General features: G+C 53.4%; 2 protein-coding genes across 2 annotated transcripts; both read left to right on the forward strand.

Moving 5' to 3' along the window:
* The first annotated feature begins 1,129 nt into the window (after window positions 1–1,129).
* On the forward strand, window positions 1,130–8,608 carry Aqp2 (aquaporin 2). The gene is made up of 4 exons (XM_027396548.2): window positions 1,130–1,578; window positions 4,085–4,249; window positions 4,819–4,899; window positions 5,569–8,608. Exons 1-4 carry the CDS (start codon window positions 1,219–1,221, stop codon window positions 5,776–5,778), a joined length of 816 nt encoding a protein of 271 aa, XP_027252349.1. The 5' UTR covers window positions 1,130–1,218; the 3' UTR covers window positions 5,779–8,608.
* Window positions 8,609–13,103: 4,495 nt separating this feature from the next.
* On the forward strand, window positions 13,104–16,022 carry Aqp5 (aquaporin 5). The gene is made up of 4 exons (XM_027396550.2): window positions 13,104–13,466; window positions 14,453–14,617; window positions 15,067–15,150; window positions 15,837–16,022. Exons 1-4 carry the CDS (start codon window positions 13,104–13,106, stop codon window positions 16,020–16,022), a joined length of 798 nt encoding a protein of 265 aa, XP_027252351.1.
* Window positions 16,023–21,535: the final 5,513 nt, after the last annotated feature.

The raw sequence follows: 21,535 nt of genomic DNA on the forward strand, positions 1-21,535 counted from the left end.
ATTCTGAAAACAAATGTGTGGGAAGTGTCCAGGTAAGGAGAGCTCAGAGCAGGCCTCAGCAGAAGAGGGTGTCATGGATACCACTCCACACTAGGTTCTAGTCCCAGCTCAGCTACCAACCTTCTGGGACACCTTGAATTAGTAACTGGCCCTCCCTTGGCCTCAGTTTCCCCCTTTAACCATAGCATAAGTCTGTTCCTAGGACTACTGCTGGCCGTGAGGACTCAAAGCCCATTATCTGGATGTGTTGAGTTCACCCACCTTTGGATCTCCAAAGAAGAAAGAGGCATGGGGTAAGTCCATCTCCTAGGCCTCAACAGCCACAGCAGCTGTGACAACAGGGTGGCCTCACTTGAACACTGACCAATTTGAGTGGTACCAAGACTAGAGAGTGACTGGCAGGCACCATGGCTTCCTCGAGCCTATAGGGCTAGCTGTGCCACAGAAATTCAAAGCTCTCATTTTCCTAAGTTGACCCTAGGTGACTTCACCATGCCGGACCAGGATCCCAGGGCCACTGAGCCACCCTTGGCTCCAGGCAATGGGAGTTGCTCTCTGGCTGGGGCTCCTGGGTGAAGGTGAAGCTAATGACTTATGGGTGATTAACTGCAGGAAAGTAAGCCCAAGAATTTTTCCTTGGAATTTGTCACAGGTCATCCAGTTGTTTTCCATCCCCTTCCAGAAAGAAGACCATCCAGTCAGTAGAGGGGTAGCTTCAACAGTTCCCTCACAGTTGGTTTGGAATGAGGCATTGCCCATTCTTTGACCAACCTCTTAGTCAATGAGAAGGTCAGTGGACACAGTCTGCTCTGCAGGAACTGGTGCTACTGGTGGGGGTCACGGTGGGTGCTGTGGAGGCCCTGGGGCAGCTCCCTGGGGTAACGGAGGGAACAAACACGGAAAACAGGGGACGTCAATCCTTATCTAGAGTTCCTTAATGAGGAGAACATTAGTCAGCTGTGAAAGCCAAGATGGTATGATAGGCCACTGGGTGGGCAGGGGCAGGGTGGGGGCAAGGCCACCATGGGAGAGCATGGCATTGGCAGACACACCTCCTCTACCCCACGTGCCCAAATCCGGGATAGAAAGGCCGTATAAGTGCCCAAGACCCAGCCTCCGCAGAGGACCAGAGAAAGAGCGGAGAGAAAGAGAGAGGGGGCGAGGAAAAGCCACCCCCGTGGCCCAGACCACTGGCCAGGATTCAGAAGGCTGAGCAGCATGTGGGAACTCCGATCCATAGCCTTCTCCCGGGCCGTGTTGGCCGAATTCCTGGCCACTCTCCTTTTCGTTTTCTTTGGTCTTGGCTCAGCCCTCCAGTGGGCCAGCTCCCCACCCTCTGTGCTCCAGATCGCCGTGGCCTTTGGCCTGGGCATCGGCACCCTGGTTCAGGCTCTGGGCCATGTCAGCGGGGCCCACATCAACCCTGCTGTGACTGTGGCCTGCTTGGTGGGCTGCCATGTCTCCTTCCTCCGAGCTGCCTTCTATGTGGCTGCGCAGCTGCTGGGGGCTGTGGCCGGAGCAGCCATACTCCATGAGATTACTCCAATAGAAATCCGCGGGGACCTGGCTGTCAATGCTGTGAGTAGCTGGAGGCAGCTTTGTCGCTTCTAGGAGGGGCAGATGCTGAGAACCCTTGTGCCAGATAAGATGTGTGGGACATGCTGAATGGGGACACAGAGAGCCTAAGGCTGGGAACACGGTCAGCTACCCCAGGAGAGCTGGGCAGAGAGCCACCAAGTCACCAGGAGCAGAATCCTGGGGGCCACCAGTGGGACCTTCCATGCAGTACCACCAAGGGAGAGCGGGCTTGGGTTTCTGTTGGACTCCAGAGTAAGATTCCAGTAGAGTCCAGCTAGACACAGCACCCTAGTACAGGCAAACTGGCCTTTGGGCCTCGGGAACTTCGGGGTGCAGTTGCAAAGATCGAGAAAGGGAAGGGATAAGATATCTGGGCAGCGCTGACAGTGTGAGGACTGGACAGGGTTCCTCATGGGCCAAACACTGACAGCTCTGTAAGGGAGGGGCACGCTTGGGGAGGGGGTTGCGCTAAACCCTCAACCAATTTTCCTAATTACCACCTGGGCTTTGCATCACAGACAAAGAAACAGACTTGGGCAGGGAAGCAGCAGATGGAATGTTCTAGAGTTTGTTCATGCCAGAGTTACAGAACCCAACAGAAGCCTGCAGGGAGACTCCGGGAGCTTCCCAGTCAGTGGTGCCTTTGTGTTCTGTGGTACACAATGCCTGGGGCACTTTGAGAGGAGACAATGGAGCCATGATCCCTCTCCTCTCCAATCTGTGCAGCCCTAGGAATCTAGGGATCCCTTTTGCACTCTGTTCCCCTACCCCAAACCAGGAAAGCAAGAACCTCTCCTGCCTCCTTCCTCCTCATTCTCACTTACTCAGTCCCTCTGCCCTGCACACACTCTCCTCAACTGAAGAAACAGCTTTCCCCATGAGTGGGACAGAGGTCCGCCAGTTAGGAAGCACTCTTCTTTAATATGGAAAACACAGTGAGGCTGGCCACCTAGTGCCCAAAAGGTAAAGGGGCTGAGGTGAGGGACAGAGTGTGTCTATTTCCATTCAAAATTAAATGAGTGTGTTTGGCAACAGGGAGACATCCAGCTAGAGTCTAAGGAGATCTTCCTGAGAGAATGCCTCAGACTTTCTTTCTCCAGCAGGAAGGCACTGGGAATGCTAAGGCCCTGGGAAGTGGCCAGCCCTTGTCTTCCAACATTTCCCAGCCTGCCCAGCAGCCACCACCAAATGCTGTTCCTCTGCACTGAGCCATCTTGGGTGGTAGAGGGAACCCTGTCTGTCTAGAATAAGGCAGCACAGTGCCCGTTTGCCCTGAGGCTAGTGTGAGAGAGAGACCAGTGACCACCCAAGCTGCTCAGTGTTCTCTAAGGATGCTACCAAGAGTCAGCTTGGACCCCAGGAAGTTGCCACTGAGGCAGATCCGCTCTATGCCAGGCCACATCCTATCTTATCCTTGGTGCAGCCCTGTAAGTTGAGTTCTAAGACCTCCCCACCCTGAAGTTATAAGCCAGTATTTAGTGGGCCCAAATCATGGAGTCAGTAAGCAGTGTCATCTAGAAACAGCCCTGGCTGTGTGACATCGGATCCACATCACGACCATCTCCCTGAACAGCAATTGCCAACAGGAGTGGGGGTGGAGGCTCACTCTTGTCATCACCAATCTTCCAGGATTGGTTTTATCAGCCACTGAGACCAAAACAAATAGTTCCCAGCAAACCAAAAGCCTCCAAAGCAGCAGTCCCAAGTCCTCTTTCCTGTCTCTAACAGGTTGTAGCATAGTAGAGGTTGAGGCTAGACCCTAGAAAGACCTTGAAGTGCCAGGCTAGGAGCTCAGGACCTAGAGAAGGAGTGTGGGAGTTATGAATTGTCACCGGGCCACCCTGTGCAGTGCTCAGCCCCAGAGGGCAGGGTGTGGGGTACAGGATGACAAAACTCAGAGAGAAATCCAGTGCTGGGTGCGGCCAGGTTATGAAAGGGCCTCTTAGCTCAGCCCCAAGTTCTCTTCTTCCCCACAGCAGGGGCTGCAGTGACCATGGGGACCCCATGTGGGGTATGAAGGCTTCACCTTCAGCATTCTAACCCCACCCTCCCAGCATCCACAGGGTGTGCAGGGAGCAACTCTAGGGACAGAAGTCTGAATGCAATGGGGAAAGGAGAAGGCAGAGGTGACCCTCCAGACTATAAGCTCCTTGACTGTGGGACCACAGGAAGACTGATCCCCTCAGCATCTCCAGCATCTCCTTGCATCAGTGTGACTGAGAAATAAAGTTCTGTTTCCAGTCCCAGTGCTTCCTGCTGCAATCGGAAACCTCAGCCTACTCATCTGTTAGGTTCTGGGATCCACCTCCCACCCTCAGGCTGTCGGGGGTCCATCCCCCCCCATCCCCGCCTTGGGGCCAGGATCCAGAAGGGGCAGTGGTTACAATTAAGGTAGAAAGAGCAGTTTTCTGGCTCTCAGCCTAGAGGCCTCCACAGAGCCCTAAGCAAGGGGGACAGGTAGTGTGACCTGCTTCCCTCCACTCAGCCCCCTCTTTCTGCCCCCCAGCTCCACAACAACGCGACAGCAGGCCAGGCTGTGACTGTAGAGCTCTTCTTGACCCTGCAGCTGGTACTCTGCATCTTTGCCTCCACTGACGAACGCCGCAGTGACAACCTGGGCAGCCCTGCTCTCTCCATCGGTTTTTCTGTTACCCTGGGCCACCTCCTTGGGGTAAGTCATGGCCACAGGTTCCAGCCATCCTACAGGAAACAAAACATACATGTTCCCCAAAGAAACATCCACATGGGACACTGTAGGGATAGACACATACAACTCCCCAGAGGGACAGTCACACAGGATGCCCAAGGAAGACATAATCTAAAGCTGTGGCTCCCTCACACCCCTAGAGGGCAGATAGCCAGCCCTCCAGCCTCAAGTAATATAAACCCAGGAATTAACCACCTATAGAGGTTCCTTGTTTTTTGTTTGGTTGGCTGATTTTGTTTTGGGGTTTTGTTTTGTTTTTGTTTTTGTTTATTTGTTTGTTTGTTTTTGAGACTGGGTCTCACTATGTAGCCTTGGCTGGCCTGAAACTCGGTATGTACACCAGGCTATCCTTGTACTCACAAAGATCTTGTCTGCCTCTGCCTCCCAAGTGCTGGGACAAAAGGTGTGCACCACTCATCCACGTTTCATGGATTCACTTTCAGCTGAATCCAAGCTTCTCAACCACTGGAAGGGGGATGAGGATGCCCGGCCTTGCTCTCACTTCCCTTCTTCTCTGCCCATCACTTCTACAGATCTACTTCACAGGCTGCTCCATGAATCCTGCACGCTCCCTGGCTCCAGCAGTCGTCACTGGCAAGTTTGATGACCACTGGGTAATGGCCAAACCTGTCTTCCCCATTCCTAGACATCATCCCAGAGAGACATTAGGGGACTACAATATATCTGTGTGTAGTGTCGGGAGGGGGGGGGATGGAGGGGTGGACTTCTCAATCCCTCTCCGCTTGTTCTGAGGTCCTGGGAAACCTTTGTTCCACCCTCCAGAGCTGTGTCAATGATTCTGACTTCCTCTGTCCCTTGCTATAAATGAAGGTAACAGGCAGTATTTTACTGGCTCTCTTGGGGAAATTAAGCGAGTTTATCTCCATAATACAGTGTGTGGCATTCAGAACCCAATAAATGATACTCAGGATTAATAGTAGTGTTCTGTATGTGCTGGGCTCTGTTCTCAGAGCTTTGCAAACTGTGGCCCTTTTAATTGCCCCATCTCTAGGAAGTGAGCATTTTTGTAAGAAAAAGAAACAGGCTCAGTGAAAGTGAGTTGTCCAAGTTCACACAAGCGGTAGAATCCGAACTCACAGCCAGGCAGGCAGCCCACTCGCCCCCCACACTAACAAGTCGCCCTTGGCAGCTCATGCTGACTATGGCTCCTGAGGGTCGGTTCCTACACAGCCTGGACAGCAGCATGTGTGTGTGTGTGTGGGGGGGGGGGTTCTGACACGGGTGAGCCAGTGCCAGAACTTCTGCTCTCCCCACCCCTCCAGGTCTTCTGGATCGGACCCCTGGTGGGTGCTATCATCGGCTCTCTCCTCTACAACTACCTGCTGTTCCCTTCTGCAAAGAGCCTGCAGGAGCGCCTGGCTGTGCTCAAGGGCCTGGAGCCGGACACCGACTGGGAGGAGCGCGAGGTCCGGCGGCGGCAGTCGGTGGAGCTCCACTCCCCGCAGAGCCTGCCGCGCGGGAGCAAGGCATGAGAGCCCCGCTCCGCCCCGCCCCGCCCCGCAGCTCTCCACCACAGCGCTGCCCGCCGACGGCTCGCACCCTCCCTCCCCCTGGCCTGCGGTCGGACCCTAGTGCAAAGTGGCTGCTCCAGCGCCCGCGAGCGCCGTGAACCTCACGAAGGGGCTCGCCCGGGAGCCTGGCATCGCCCCCACCCCAAAGTCTTGGCCTCAGCGACCATCCGGCTCGCCCTTTGCAGGGAACCAGGAACTTGGGGAACAAGCTGGTGGGGAGGGAAAGCAGGCCGGCGGCGGGAGGACTGAGAGCTCTGGAGAACCCGCACCTGGTACAGGGGGTGATGTGCATAGAGACCACCTTGGAGGTCTGTGGTTAGTAACTGGTTTTGTTCGGGTGTAGACCGTCCATTTCTGCATGCTTCTCTCCTCACGTGCAGGGTCTACGTGTGCCTGAGTGTGACCCTGAATGTCCATGATGATACAGGTCCGGGGACGTCTCCTCCTGCACCTGTAATAAATCCACTTCCTCTGCTATGGCTGAATCCTCCTAGCAAGCCAGGCCCGGGAAGGGGTGGGGGACTGGTCTCCAACCTCTTCCTCAACTCTCTGGGAAGACTCTACCAATAGCAGTCCTGGGCCAGAGACTTGCCAGGACTCATTGCTTAAAGGAACAGGTCAATTAGAGAATAAGTCCCCTAGACATGACCTCTGAAGAAGGGAGGATTGTTCCTCCTGTCTTCCAAGGACTTTCTTTCTGCCCCGAGGGAGGGCTCTTCAACCGGGAGGAGGAGACAAGCATATGAGTGTGGGCATGACCCCCTTACCCAGGGAGCCCACACACACCCAAAGATTAGTCTTCCACTTGGGCAAAGAAAACAAAAGCCCTCTGTAGGGCCCCAGCTTTTGTCCTGGGAGAGGGGGGATTTGCAATTAGACACTGTTTGAAAGGAGATACTCAGTTTCGCAAGTGAGCCCTGGAGCCCAGCACACAGCACATGCCTATGGCTGGCAGGGCAAGGTGCTCAGGCGTGCAACCACAGGCACCAAGCAACACCCCTCCATCACTTGTTGCCCCTCCTCCCCAGGAATCTCTGTTTCCTCTTTCCTTTCCTTCCTCCCTGCCCTGGGATCCACCCTCTTTCAGCTCCCACTGCCTGACTGTGTGTGGACCTTCAGTCTGCTGTTCCAGAGAAAGGTAGTGACTTGACTGGGCAGAAGCGAGTCAAAATCTGGAAACCAAACTGCAAATGCTCAGTGCAGGGCAACGTTTCTCAAGTGAGATTAAACTGGGATTAAGTGAGACATGCATATAAAGACTCTATGGGAACTGTGGTTCTTTCCACCACCATCACACATTATTGGCTTGTTTTCATTATTGCTGCCTTCTCCAGTAGGGGAAAGCAGAAGAGGCCAGATCTCTAACTTTCTGTACTTCTTGTAATTGGTAGTTAAAGCAAACGAGAACCCTGGGGCCCCAGGGTCCAGGCAGAAGGAGCTGGGTTTGGCGCTGCCCCTTCCTAGCCCAGGCTCTGAACCTTCCCTTACTGCCTGCTACCTGGCAGTCTTCCACCTCCTTCCTCAGCATCTTTCCTCTCTCTGCAGCCGCTAATCTAAGGCTCACACCTTTAGCCCCTTCTTCAGCTTTCTGTCACCCCCACCCTCTCAAGGCTTCTGACTGCATCTGTCCCCAACACCAGCCTCATACTCCGGCACCCATTCATGTGACCAGATCTAAGTGACATCTCTGTAACTGTGACCCTTCTGTCTCCTTAACCAAATTTCTCATTGGAGGCCAGAAGAGGCACATTGGACATACGCACTGTGGAGAGGGCCTCCCATACTCCAACAGCTGGTGACAGTGACTTGACCTCATGTCTGCCACACAAATGGCTTCAGTGACCTCTGGGGCTGCCCCTCGGACACTGCCCCAAAAGTTCAAAGCATCAAGGCATATATCCCCACTCCACTTTACCCCTTAACACACCCCTCTGGAAGGTCAAGAATGTATCTGAACCACTTCCTGAGTCACAACCTCCCCAAGACTGGGGCCAGAGGTTAAAGCAGGATTCTAAATAATGGGAGAATAGAGGAATAGAGTGAAGAGCTTCTCTGTGTCCAGCGCCAGGGCAGGCTACTTCCTATGTATTGACTCATCCAATGGAAACCTCCAGTTGGGTTCAGGAAAGGTCATAGCCCCCAGCCATGTAAGGCTTTACAATTTCCAAACAAATTCCTTAACATTCCAACTTTATGAGATAGGCAGAACAAAAGCTTCTTTTCCCATTTGATCCTGAAACTGAGGCCCTAAAGGCTGGCCCAAAGACACACAGCTAAAACACAGCAGAGCCAAGACTTGAACCCAGGCTGTCTTACACAAAATAGCATATTTTCCCACTGAGGCAAGCCCTAGGTCCTTCCTGAGAACCCCTAACAGAAACCAGAACACTCAGCTGGGCTGGTTCATCCCAGTCCAAGTCCCTGTCATGTAGTGGACAGAGAGCTTTGAAGAGGGCGGTGATGGGGTCAGGAGGAAATGACACAAGGACTCATGGGTGGTTCCTGCCCTTGAAGAACACCCAGTCAAGAAGGTGGAGGTCAGACACACCCAAACTAGACAGACACAGGACAGCATGGAGGCAGGTAGACAGACTTCCAGGTCCACAAGCTATGGAGACACACAGCTGTCCTAGGGGCATCCTTCCTTTTTTCCCACTTTGTGCAGAATAACTTCATCCCTCCCAAAGTTGCTTTGATGTTTGTATCTTTAAGCTGTGATCCTGTATGTATACCATGCCTCTCAGGCACAGTGTAGCCAGTTTGGAGGCATTCTCTTACCATCTTTCCCTGTTGGCCTTATCTAACACAGTGTTCTGCAGAGAGTAAACAATAAATGCTCATTTGTCAATAAATGCTTTCTCTCTTCCACAATTTAAAGGTGGTTAGTATAACCCTCTCCAAGGAACAGATGGGAGGTGGGGGGAAGAAAAGTGTGGTGGGGGAGGAGGAAGGGGAAAACTGGGATTGGAATATAAAACATAAATTTAAAAAAGAAAAGAAAGTGGTCAGTATAATCCACATGCCAGACAATCCCAGGTCCCTAACATTTCCACCCAGCCCTCTCCTTCCAGAGGTCCCTACATTAGGAGAGAGGGAAGAGGAGCTTTTTTGTGAGAGATGCTAGCTAGCTAGCCCCTTTGCCACAGTGGGAAGACAACCCAAAAGTTCCCAGGGAACTTATTTTGGAGCAGGAAAATCAGGACCTTGAGTGCACAGGACAAAGACAATTCTTTTATTTTTTCTTTGAGATAGGGTTTCTTTGAGATCTGCCTGCCTTTGCCTCCTGAGTGCTGGAACTAAAGGCGTGTGCCACCATAGCCAGACACAAAGACAATTACTACTATTATTATCATGATTACTTTTATTTTCCCTTAAGTGTCATGAACGTTTTGCCTGCATATATGTCTGTGCACCGTGTGTGCACAGCTAGAATAGGACATCCCTCAGACTGGGTTACAGACCATTGTGAGCCACCATGTGAGCTCAGGGAATGGAACCCAGGTCCTCTGAAAGAGCAGCCAGTGCTCCTAACCATGGAGCTATCACTCCAGCCCCCAATTCTAAAATCTAGTGCCTATGACAGCCGTGGCAGGAATGGGATCACGGCCACATTGTCATCCACAAATGCCGGAGATCTCTAGTTCAAATCAGATCCCTGGCACTGACACAGAAAAGAACTCCAGGAGAAGCCAATATGAAGCAGAGGTGGAGTTCATTAAAAGATGCTTTTATTAAAAGAAAAATTAGAACTACCTGAGTGTGTAGGTATTGGCTTCTGAATCCCAATGAAATGTCTAAGTCTTAGCCATATATAACATGTTGGCGGCTCTCAAAGGGTTGCTAAGAAACTATTTTTCTTCAATAAATGAGATTTCAGGGTGGCTCTGGAAGTGGCTCTAGAGGGACCTTGGATAGGATTACAATCTGATAAAATAAAACCAGAAGCCAATAGGGCTGCACAAAGGGATTAGAATGTGTTATTTTATTGTAAAGGGGGTTTCTGGTGAGATTCCTAGAAAATTAACAGGTTTACCACTGGGAAGGAAGAAGCCTTAAGCAAATGTTCTTTGCATTGGAATTATTGACTCTGAGCTAGTCTGAGTCTCCTGTCTGTGACAGATTATAAAGTAGTTCCAGAGGTGTCTTGGGTGGGATCACAATGAGATAAGGAGACACCAAGAGACACAACAGCAATTTCACAAGTTGGTTAGAATAAACCAAGGGTCTATGGTTGGGAAAGGAGAAAGGCCTTAAACAAATGTTGCCAATTGTGTTGGAATTCTTGGTTCTTGGCTGGTAAGAGTCTCCACCCAGACTCTGGGGTGACAGGCTCCTTTCTCTTCCCACATTCCCGTATTTTTGCCAGTGACTCTCTCCCATCATTTCTGACCCTGATGGGTAGAGAGATGGAAAGGCCTTGGACATAAGCCTTGGAAACAGAACCGGCTGTCACCTGGGGGAAGCTTGACAGATGGGGCCTCCTTTGGTCACACCAATGCCATTCCCTGTGACCAAGTCTGTGTAGCAAGTTGTGGTCTCTATCCTAGGCCACTGTGCCAGCCTGAGCAAGTGACTGGTCTCCTCACAAGGTTGCTTGGAATTAAATCACTTGCACAGTAGAGACCATTCCAACCTATATTTTAACCCATAAAATGGCAAGAACTAGTTCTTTTGTTTGTTTTTGAGATAGGGTCTCACTATGTAGTCTCTGGCTGACTTATAACTCACTCTGTAGACCAGGCTGGACTTGAACTCATAGAAATCTTCCTGCCTCTGCCTCCCAAAGACTGGAATGGAAGATGTGAGCTACCATGACTGACCCAAACTAGCCTGTTTCCTCCCCAGCACTGGGAATTGAACATAGTCTAGGCAAGGGCTCTACCACTGAGCTGTATTCCCAGAAAGAACAAGTTCTTGACCTTTTCATTTTCTTTGTTAGCTGGGAAAGAGAAGGCTCAAATTCTCAGGCAGGAACTTCCTGTGATGGGTCAGTCTCCAGGGAACACTTGAGTCCTGCTCACTCTAGGAAGATAGATTGCGAGACCTATGGACTCAGGAAGACATTGCCTGGACACAGAAGATGAAGGGAGAAAAAAAAAGAAGAAGAAGAAAAGGACGGAATGTGCCTAGGGAAGGCAAATTAAGTGCTGCAGAAAAGAAGGTAGGTGTCTGGCCTCAAGGTCTCTGAGGAGATCATGGCCATTCTCCAATCTGAACCCCAAGCCCTGAAGAAAATCCTGATTGGAGCTGCAGTGCCCTGCTGGGGGCATAGCTTCAAAACCCCACGGAGAAAAGAACAGTCCACCTGACTGACTTCAGCCGTTGGGGAGGAGTCGCTCAGCAGGAAATGCCAGGCAGAATGGGGAACAATAGCAGGGTTTCTTTGGACCCTGTTTTGTTTGGCCTCTTAGCTGCCACCTGGCCGGGAGTCCCTCCTCCAGGTTCTTGCCTCTCTGCAGGCACCTCCTTTCATGCCCTGCTGGACACACATATCTTATTCTCTGTGGCACCCTAGCACTGAATTGCCCTAAGAGGCTTCGAAAAGGGATCATAGCATGAGATGAGCCTTGCTCTATGGCTGGCACAGTGCAAAGTGCTCAAGTTTGAATGTGGGGACCAGAGGGGTGCAGCTTCTCTCCCAGGACCCTGAGGGTGGGTCCTTGCCCTGCCCCCAAGCCCTGGGAAAGCCCTCCAACCTCCTTCCACACATATGAAACCTGGGTAGGGCTAAGAACAGCAGGGGAGGTCCTGGAAGAGACAAAGACAAGGGGGAGTTGGGAACTAGAAAAATGTGTCGCCCACTCAGAATGTGGAAGGCCTTGATGGGGGTGGGAGTGAGAGCCAGAATGACAAACAGTATGAAAGTCAGAGGTAGGCAAATGGGATAGAAACAGGCAGAAACAAAGACCCACAGGTTAAAAGAGACTAAAAAACTGTGAAACAGAGAATAGCTAGAAATTGTAATAGGCAGGTTGACTGTAAAAGGAAGGAAGAAAAAAGCAGAAACCTAGAGTTAGAGAAACGACGGGCAGAAAGATGAAGACTTAGAAGACAACAGTGAAGAGAACTAATGGAGAAGGGGACAGAGATGAACGAATGAACACACACACACACACACACACACACACGAGAGAGAGAGAGAGAGAGAGAGAGAGAGAGAGAGAGAGAGAGAGAGAGAGAGAAACGGATAGAGAGTCAGAGACAGATACAAACTGAGACCGCCACGGTGGATGAAAGACCAACAGGGATAAGAAGCAGACAGCCACTTGGAGAGCGACCAAAACTAAATGAGGGTTTAAATGGACCGCCAGAGGCTGGTTGAGGAGGAAGAGAGAAGAAAGCAGACTTCAGGGTCGGAAACAGGAGAGGCCAAGACATCTTCACTCTGACCCCAGTCTCAGGGCCTCTTTCCTAAACCCAAGTCAGTCACCACCCCAGGGCCCCCAGGGACTGCCACGGAAAATGTCTCCTAAAACCCGCACTGCCACACGTGGCGTCGAGGATTGCCAAGCGCAAGGTAGGCTGGCACTGCGTTCCCTATCCAACGCCCCCGCTCACGCCGGGCTGGACCGGGGAGAGGCCCACGATCGCCGGACCGCCCCCGCCACGGGCGGATAGGGAGCTAAGAGGCGCTGTCCTCCGAGAATCGCATCACTCTGGCCCGGCCGTGGGTGAAGCCGGGTCAGGATGCTCCGGTCGCGCGAGGAAAAGGAGGAGCTGGACCAAAAGCTCGACGAGCAGGAGCAGGAGCAGGAGCAGAAAGGGGGAAGACTGTCAGCCGTCCCGGTACTCAGGTGAAGGCCGGCCAGAGGGACTTCCAGAGCTCCGTGCGACCGGAGGCAGCAGCCCAGCCCGGGAGCCCGGGAACGCACGTCGGCCAGGAGGGCGCGGGAGCAGCGCGGAGCGTACGATGCGCGCGCCCCAGACCTCGGGGCCGGTCTACACCGCCGCATGGGTCACGTGGCCCGGGCGGGTCCGCCGCTGTGCGGGTGGGGGGTCGGGGGCGCGCGGGCCGGGGGCGGCGAGCGCGTGCCCGCCGGGCTCGCTCCCTGCGCGCTGCGCTGGCCCTGGGCACGGGAACCGCCCCCGGCCCCCCCGCGCTCTGCCCGCCGCGGGGCGCGCGCCCTCTATATAGCGCACCCCTGCCGGGGCCGCGCCAGGCCGCCTGCCACGGAGTGGGCGCCGCACCGCGCGCAGAGCCCCGCAGCCAGCCGCCCGCAGCTGCCAGCGCCGCCCCGACGGCCTCCGTGCGACGCTGCCGCTGCCACCGGGGCCCCAAGGCCACCATGAAGAAGGAAGTGTGCTCAGTGGCCTTCTTCAAGGCTGTGTTCGCGGAGTTCCTGGCCACCCTCATCTTCGTCTTCTTTGGCCTGGGCTCGGCCCTCAAGTGGCCCTCGGCGCTGCCCTCCATTCTGCAAATCTCCATCGCCTTTGGCCTGGCCATAGGTACCCTGGCTCAAGCTCTGGGACCTGTGAGCGGTGGCCACATCAATCCAGCCATAACTCTGGCCCTCTTAGTAGGCAACCAGATCTCGCTGCTCCGAGCTGTCTTCTACGTGGCAGCCCAGCTGGTGGGCGCCATTGCTGGGGCAGGCCTCCTCTACTGGTTGGCGCCAACCAATGCCCGGGGTAACCTGGCTGTCAATGCGGTGAGTGCCCACCAGACTATGAGGGGGTGGGCAGAGACCCTGGAGACATTTAAGACCAGACTCTCCATGCTCCTCCATCTTCAGAATGGGTACAACCAAAACGCAGGTGCACAACTTTACCAGGAAAAGCAGGCCTACCAGCCTCCCGGCCAACCTGTGTGCTCCTGTCCCAGCTTCTCAGATTCTACTTCATCTGCCCCTTCCTCTTATACTGCTCCACCTAGCCTTACTCCCCATGGCTGCCGAAACAGCCCTTCGGCTTCTAGGCTCACCTATGAGTTCTTTCTTGTCATCCCCTTGCTCCAGCACTTTTAATGAACCTATCAAAGAGCCATGGATCATGACCGTGGTCTGTGGTAACCCTCATCTCCCTGAGCTTCCATTACATGGAGGCGTCATAGCACAGCAAGTGTTATAGGGATTACACTTAGAAGCTGAGATGTGACACCCCCCAAAGTACCAGCTCCCCCCTTTGTAACTCCTGCTCCTGCCCCCTGCTGTCTCCCCATTTTTGCAGCCCTAGATTCAGCCCCCTGTCCCATGTGAACTGGGTTCATTAATCAAACACAGAGGAGGATTTTCTCGGCCATTGTCAAGCCGTGAGTCAGCCACACTGGAGAGACGGGTTTGAGGTTGGCACCAGCAGCGGGTCAGGCACGGATAGGAGGCCAGGGGCTGTTTGCAGTAGGCAAACTGGGCAGCTGCCCACAGGAGGGAGGGTAAATGCCAGCTTGTGGGGGCTGGGGATTGGGCAGAGCCGTTGACACGATGGCACCCAGGAAAACTCGCTGACACCCTGCCCTCTGGCTACAGGCCTGAGCTTCAAGCCTGTGCACACTGAAGTACATACAGTTTCTCCAACAAATGGCTGTCTGGTTCATGCACAGGACTTGGCTTCCAAGAGCTCAGGCTCTAGGTGTCCTTGAAGGCCAGACCCTCACTACACTAACCCTGTCACAGAACCTGAAGGCAGCTTTCCCTTGTAGCTCAGCAACAGCACAACACCAGGCAAGGCCATGGTGGTGGAGTTAATCCTGACCTTCCAGCTGGCACTATGCATCTTCTCCTCCACTGATGCCCGCCGAACCAGCCCCGTGGGCTCCCCAGCATTGTCCATCGGCCTGTCTGTCACACTAGGCCATCTTGTGGGGGTGAGTAGTGCTGACACAAGCTGGGTATCATGGAGAAAAGTCACGCAGGATGAATAGTAGAGCCCTAGAACAGTGTCTCCTGAGAAGGCTAAGACCTGGTAGAGGATAAGGCCTGGTCTCGAGGCTTCTGAGCTTATTGGACTGTAGGTTTGCCCCCTGCCCCCAAAGAAGCCTCTCTGGGCTGAGAAACAATGGGAATGAGTAGAAGGGAGGGTGAGTTGAGAGAACCAAGCCCAAGTAGAGGCGAAGAAGCAAAGAGGGCATGGTTGGGAGTACATGGTTTGATCAACAGCTGGGCTGCAGCATGGACAGAGTCAGCAGCCTAGGAACTGGGAAAACCTGACTTGGAGATGTCGGTGGTCCCTGCACTGTGTGACCCTGAGAGAGTCAGAATTCTGTGGGAGGGGAAGGGATGGTGCTCTCCTCACTGTGACCCCCCATCTATCCAGATCTACTTCACCGGCTGCTCCATGAACCCAGCCCGATCTTTCGGCCCAGCGGTGGTCATGGATCGGTTCAGCCCCTCTCACTGGGTGAGTGTGGGCCTCCCCTGGCTCCCTAACAAGTGCTGAAAACACAGTGGACTGAACTGGACTTTCTGGATGTTGTGGGCCCAGAACTTGGGGGTTTAAAGGAGCAGGGAACACAGAAGGGACTGAAATGCAGCCAGAAGGGAGGGGTGGAGTGAGCAGGCATGTGTGTTGATCTCCTCTGAGGATTTTGTCTGTCTCTCTGTGCATCTATCCTCTAATGTTGCCCCAGTGGAGATATTGGGAGTGTGTCTTTCTGGGACTGTCCCTCTGGACAGTGTGTTGTGTTCACATGTCAGCCAGGTTTGGAGCACCAAAAAGGGTGCTGGGGCTTCATCAGGGGAACGCTGGCTCAGCTCTGCTCTGCAGAAGACGCAGCGCTGGGGGTGGGAGGTGGGGGCTCTGTTTGTCTCCTCAGAAGGTTCACTTGCCTCTCTTTCAAGTGGGATGAGGAAGCCTGTCTGATCTGGGCTCTGCCTACCTTCTTGAAGGGTCTGTGAGTCTGTGATCCATGACTTTGTCATCAAGAACTGGCTGACAGTATCAGTCCTCACGATGGGAAGACATCTTTCCCTCTGGAGACCTGCAAGTCTTCACGTCCACTTCCTTTCAGAGTCCATGTACTGTGTTCTGATGAGGAAGGCCATGAGCCCTGGGCTCAGCTTCTGACTTTAACCCTGTCTTCACAGGTCTTCTGGGTGGGGCCGATTGTGGGAGCCATCCTGGCTGCCATCCTCTACTTCTACTTGCTCTTCCCCTCCTCCCTGAGCCTGAGCGACCGAGTGGCTGTTGTTAAAGGCACATATGAGCCGGAGGAGGACTGGGAAGAGCACCGGGAGGAGCGGAAGAAGTCCATAGAGCTGACAGCACACTGACCAGCACCAGGCAGGGGCCAGTCCCTCAGTCCCTGAATTGCTGGAGAAGAAAACCAGACCTCAGAGCATCTTTCCCTAATGGTCCTCTTGGTGGGGAAGAGACATTGGACCCATGCTGAAGATAGAGATGGAAGCAGAAGCCCACAATGGGACACTCGGGTGGGGGCCAGGGGCTGGAGTCTGACAGGGACAGGGTCTCTTCTGGAACAGGCAGAATGAATGCCACAGGTCAGACCTCAGCGATTGTGAACGCAGTGCCAAGCTCACAGACTGCCCAGGACCACACCAGAAAAGGGAGGCAGCAGCCTGCTTATCTCATCCAACCCAACCTCTCATGTGCCCAAGCCAGCCCTCAGGTGGGCAGAGTGGACACTGCCCCAGAGCCCAAGCAGAAGGACATATGGTTTATTGAATGCCATCTTATTTATTTTTGGTCAAGGATGGGGTGGGGGCTGCTGGTGTTTGGGTTGGGTGCTTTTGTTTCCCAATAAACCATCAATCTTCATATTCTGCTGTCATCACCCTCTAGTAACTCTTGGGACAACAGCCAGTCATGTCTCTCCTTTGTGATGCCACACCCTCAGACTTGCTTATCAGAGGGTACAAAACCCGAGACAAGTCCTCCAGAATGAAAAGGAAACTGAGGCTAAAGGAGGCGTAGAGGACCAGAGAGCTGGAGGGTGGCAAAAGCAAATGTAGAAACAGAAAAATACAGAAACAGCACAAGAGACCAAGAGAGGGCCAAGAAGTTCCCTGGCCAAGTCACATGGCCCTTCCACCGTCCCTGCTATGTTGAGTCCCTGTTACTTGAGGAGGGCGGGGGTGTGCCAGGCAGGGTTGGGGAGTGAACCAACAACAGCCCCTTGAGATTCCAAAGGGGTTAGCAGCTCTCAGCCCTTCCTTCTCTGGGACTCTGGTGTTCCTGAAAGGTGACATGCTGGGAGCCTATGCTCGGAGGTCAACAGCACCCTCACACAGACACAGCAGCACCTCCCCACCCAGCTGCTTCTCAGGTCTCCTCTCTTCTGCCTTTGCCCTTTGGCAGGGCGGGGAGGGGGTCCTGTCACACCCTCCTCCCTCCTTTTCTTGCCTGCTTGTCCAGTTGTCACTGACACTCGGGAAACTCCTGAGCCTCCATTGTTAACCTGTAAAATGTATCAAAACACTTCCTCTCAGTGTAGTGAGTAACCAGATGAGGTAAGGGCGAGAAGTGTTTGGTACAGACGGACCACCTCTCTGTGAGGAGCAGAGTAAAGACAAACGAGCATTGGGGCGGTGGTGGCGCATACCTTTAATCCCAGAACTCAGGAGGAAGAGGCAGGCAGATGTCTGTGAGTTCAAGGCCGGCCTGGTCTACAAAGCTACACAGAGAAACCCTGTCTTGAAAAACAAAAAAACAAAAAAAGGACACAGAAATACCCAACCCAGAGTCACAGTTTTACTGGCCACCCACATTCAAATCTTTTTTTGTTTTTGTTTTGTTTTTCGAGACACAGCCTCTCATATAAGTCTGGGCTATCCTGGAACTCACTCTGTAGACCAGACTAGCTTGTCTCTGCCCACCAGGTGCTGGGCCCAGGCCCCCATTCAAATCTTGCTGCAACTGGAATGATGAACCCATAAGTTGGGATATGTTTACCTGCCCAGTGATTTGCCGTGAGGAGAAAATGAGATCATGACTGGGACTAGACACTAGTCAGGGTGGGAGAGCAGGGACATCTGCTCTCCAGACACTGCCTGAGTCAGCTGCTCCTCAGCAGAACCTCTCTCTCCCCTGCTCCTCTCCTTTGCTTCAGCAGGGTGGGAGACAGCAGGAACCGGAAGGAGAAGCTACAGATCCAGGCTGGGAGGCCAGAACACTCAGCCCACGCCCCCAAACAGCCTAGGGCTTGCCCCACAAGCTTCCATGGAACACCAAGCAAGGAGGGGGCCAGAACCTACACCACACACACCCCATCTTGCCTTCACTTTCCCAATTCCTGCAAGAGAGGGTGCTGACTGCAAGTGTCAGCTCAGGCCAGCAGGGGGCAGACTCGCCCACCAAATCGATACTCATCATTTCTTTTCTGGGTTGGACTCTGGAGGTTGCTCAAGAGCACAAAGAGGGTGTCTCAGGCTTAGGTTCCTGATACCACCAGGGAGCAGGCCCTTAGCAGCCCACTCACCTCACTAACCAGGAGGAGGTGCAGAGGGCAACAGAATCTCAGTTCAGCTTTCAGACAACCGATTTGCATCTCCCTCTCTAAAGGGGCATGTGACAGAGTGAACAAGGGGGCCTACACGAGACAGATCCTCAGCTTGGGTGGGATATGTAGGCAAAGGGAGTTACTACTCTGCAATGTCCTGCTGTTGGGCAATGATCCAGCTAGGGCTTTGGGTTGGCAGGTTGCTGTAATCAGGCTGTTTGGCCAGCAGGGGGCACTGTGCACCTTCATGTGATCATCCATGAACTGACAAGGAGCTATGCTCAGCTTGAGCACACACACACACACACACACACACACACACACACACACACACACACACACACACCTCTGGGGCTCCTAGCTGTGGCACTGACCTTCAGCTCTGCTTAGGGAGGCTGTCTTCCCCGTGTGTTCCCCTTCTCTCAGCATGGGCATGCTCATTCCAGGTGTACAGAGCCAGTCATGGTGGCCCCACCACCACCCTGGCCACTGCTCACTCTCAGAAAGCCAGGCATTCTCCTCGTACTGTGCAGCACACCTGCGTGAAGTCACACCCAAGCACACACAAGCCCTGTCAGCTCTCTGACACACGTCTTTGGCTGAAGATGGAATGGACAAAGAGCCCATGTTCTCTGGTTGAAGGTTCTTCCTCCATGGCAGTCTGCCCCTCCCTCCAGAAGCCACCAGTTTGCATCAGGGGGCCAGACAAGGTGCTGTGATAGAGGGAAAGGACTACAGCTAAATGTGGGGGTGGGGGTGGGGGCAGAAGGTGACTGTTCAGGTGGATGGACAGGAGAAAGGATTTGGGGGAGGATCCAATCGCAGCTCCTCTATGCTCAGCCCCCTCCTCCGACAAGAATGAGCTAGAACATCTATGTAACCTGGCAGCCTGCCAGTGTTTGGTCAGAGTCAGGGAGGTGACACAGAAGAGTCAGGGAGGTGACACAGATGCTGTCGTGAGCCCCTTCTTTTTGATGCTTCAGTTCTCTCTTGCTGGCCTGGCCTCCCCGGGCCTCAGAAGGTTTCATCAGAACAATACGACCAGGCAGCCAGGTGTGGGGCTGGGACAAAAAGCCTATGAGCATGAGTGAGCTCAAAGATTGGCACTAGAGTCCTGGACTGTTTGGGCCCAGGAAGGTGCTGGTTGGGGCAGGAAAAACAGGAACTGGGCAATGCCTGCCTGCCTGCCTGCCTGCCTGCCCTCAGGGTGTGAAAGACCTTGTCCCAGGCTGAGTAGGATCCAAGGAGGTCTGTCCTATATGATCCTGGGAATTAGTGTCCATTACTCTCCGCAACCAGAGCAGGGATGCAGGTGGCACTTGGCCCTGACCTGCCACAGCAGTCGAGACCCTTCTCTGTGTGGCTAATCTCCTTTGCTGTGCCCCAGAGGTGAGTGAGTGTGACATAATAGCATTTCTGACTAGAGGCACTTTCTGAGGGGTCTGAAGCTCCTCCCAACACATGGGGTCGTAAGAACAACACCCATTTAAAAGCAAGGTTCTGCCGGGCGTTGGTGGTGCATGCCTTTAATCCCAGCACTCGGGAGGCAGAGGCAGGCGGATCTCTGTGAGTTCGAGGCCAGCCTGGTCTCCAGAGCGAGTGCCAGGATAGGCTCCAAAGCTACACAGAGAAACCCTGTCTCAAAAAAAAAAAAAAAAAAAAAGCAAGGTTCTGAGATAACAGAAGCCAAGCAGTTGGTCAAGGCACAGTCCACAAGGCAATATTCAACACGCTTCTTTTTGTTTTTAAAAGCTGTCCACACAGGCATCACTGCTATTAATACACATCCAAAATCAGCCTAGGTCAGAAATGGGGACTGGCCAGGCCCAACCTAGGAGAGGCCTTTGAGGTACGAGGAGGTACTCCTCAGTCACCCTCATTTGTTGTTCAAGCCTACCTTCTCAGTGTAGCTTGCTCTGATTATGCTGGGGTGGAACACCAGAGAAGGCCTCACAGGGGAACTGCATTTGAGAACTGTCTTGAAGGAGAGACAGGAGAAATGCCTCTATGACGTGGAGAGGGCTCAGTAGGGACATTGTAAGTGTTTGGCCCAGCTGTAGTACAGCCGGGGAGGGGAGAGGCTTGGGGAGGGAATCTCTCCCTGCATGTTGGACACTGAGGTAAAAGGGAGCCATTGGAGGATTGATGGACAGTGGGGTGATGTGACCGGTATGGCATTTTGGAAGGATCTCTGGCATAAGTGAAAGGCCACCTCTTGTTTAGAGCCATGAGCAGTTGCATAGATTGTGGGCTGCTGTTGAGCTCCCAGCTGGGAGGAAAGGGAATTGGGGTGGGGGAGAAGGCTTGCTGGTGGCCTGGCTTTTCAGGTAGGATGGAAGGTACAGGCTGTGTTGATCCACAATAGCAGGACGTCAGAGGGAACAAGGAGTTTTGCAGAGTGGGGAGGTTTGAAGAATGGGGGAGATGGACAGGAGGGTGGCTCAGAGAGTAGAAACACCGTGCCAAGCCTGATGACCCAAGTTCAATCCCTAGGACCCACAGGAGAGAACTGGCTCCTGGAAGTCATCCTCTGAATACTGTGTGTGCATATACTCATAGACACACAATAAAATGAAAATGTAAAAAATAATTTTTAAGAATGGGAGAGCATTAATCCCAGCCCTCAAGAGGCAGATGCAGGTGGATCTCTGTGAGTTCAAGGACAGCCTGGTCTGCAGAGTGAGTTCCAGGACAGCCAAGGCTACACAGAGAAACACTGTCTTGAAAAAAGGAACAAACAAACAAACAAAGGAAGAGAATCTTCTGGGGCCAGTGAAACAGCAGGAGGATTACTGAGCAGAGCTTCACTCCCAATGAGGCTGGGGGAGCATGGGTTCAGCGTGGGGGTCAAGGGTGTCCAACATAAATGAGGCTGGAACAGACTCCAAGCTGTCATATTCCACCACTCCTGATTATCAGGCAGCATGTCAACAAGAAGCTGGAGAGGGGGGATGAGAGTCACAGATGAGACGGAGACCTGACATTACAGCTGTGCCAGCACGGTGTTCAGTCCCAACCGCTGGGCCAGGCAGAGAGGTGGGTGAGAATGAGAACGGAACAGTGTAGAGAGAGAATGGGGACTAGCAGCGGGGCATTGGCAAGAGCGCGCTGTGCCCAGTGAGAAACCAAGGGTTCCTCTGAGGAGAGGAAGGGGAAGCCAGGACAGCCGGAAGAACAGAAGAGGGAGGGGAGGGGTTTGTCTGGGACTGAGATGGGGGAGGGTAGCGCCTATGGCCCAGAACTGGATAGCTCCTTTGAGATGTCAGAGGATGTAGTCCTATGAGGGGGCAGGAGGGCCGCCATAGGAACAGCAGACCCGAAGGAAGC

The sequence above is a fragment of the Cricetulus griseus genome, chromosome 2 (assembly GCF_003668045.3).
Source record: "Cricetulus griseus strain 17A/GY chromosome 2, alternate assembly CriGri-PICRH-1.0, whole genome shotgun sequence".
Lineage (NCBI taxonomy): Eukaryota > Metazoa > Chordata > Mammalia > Rodentia > Cricetidae > Cricetulus > Cricetulus griseus.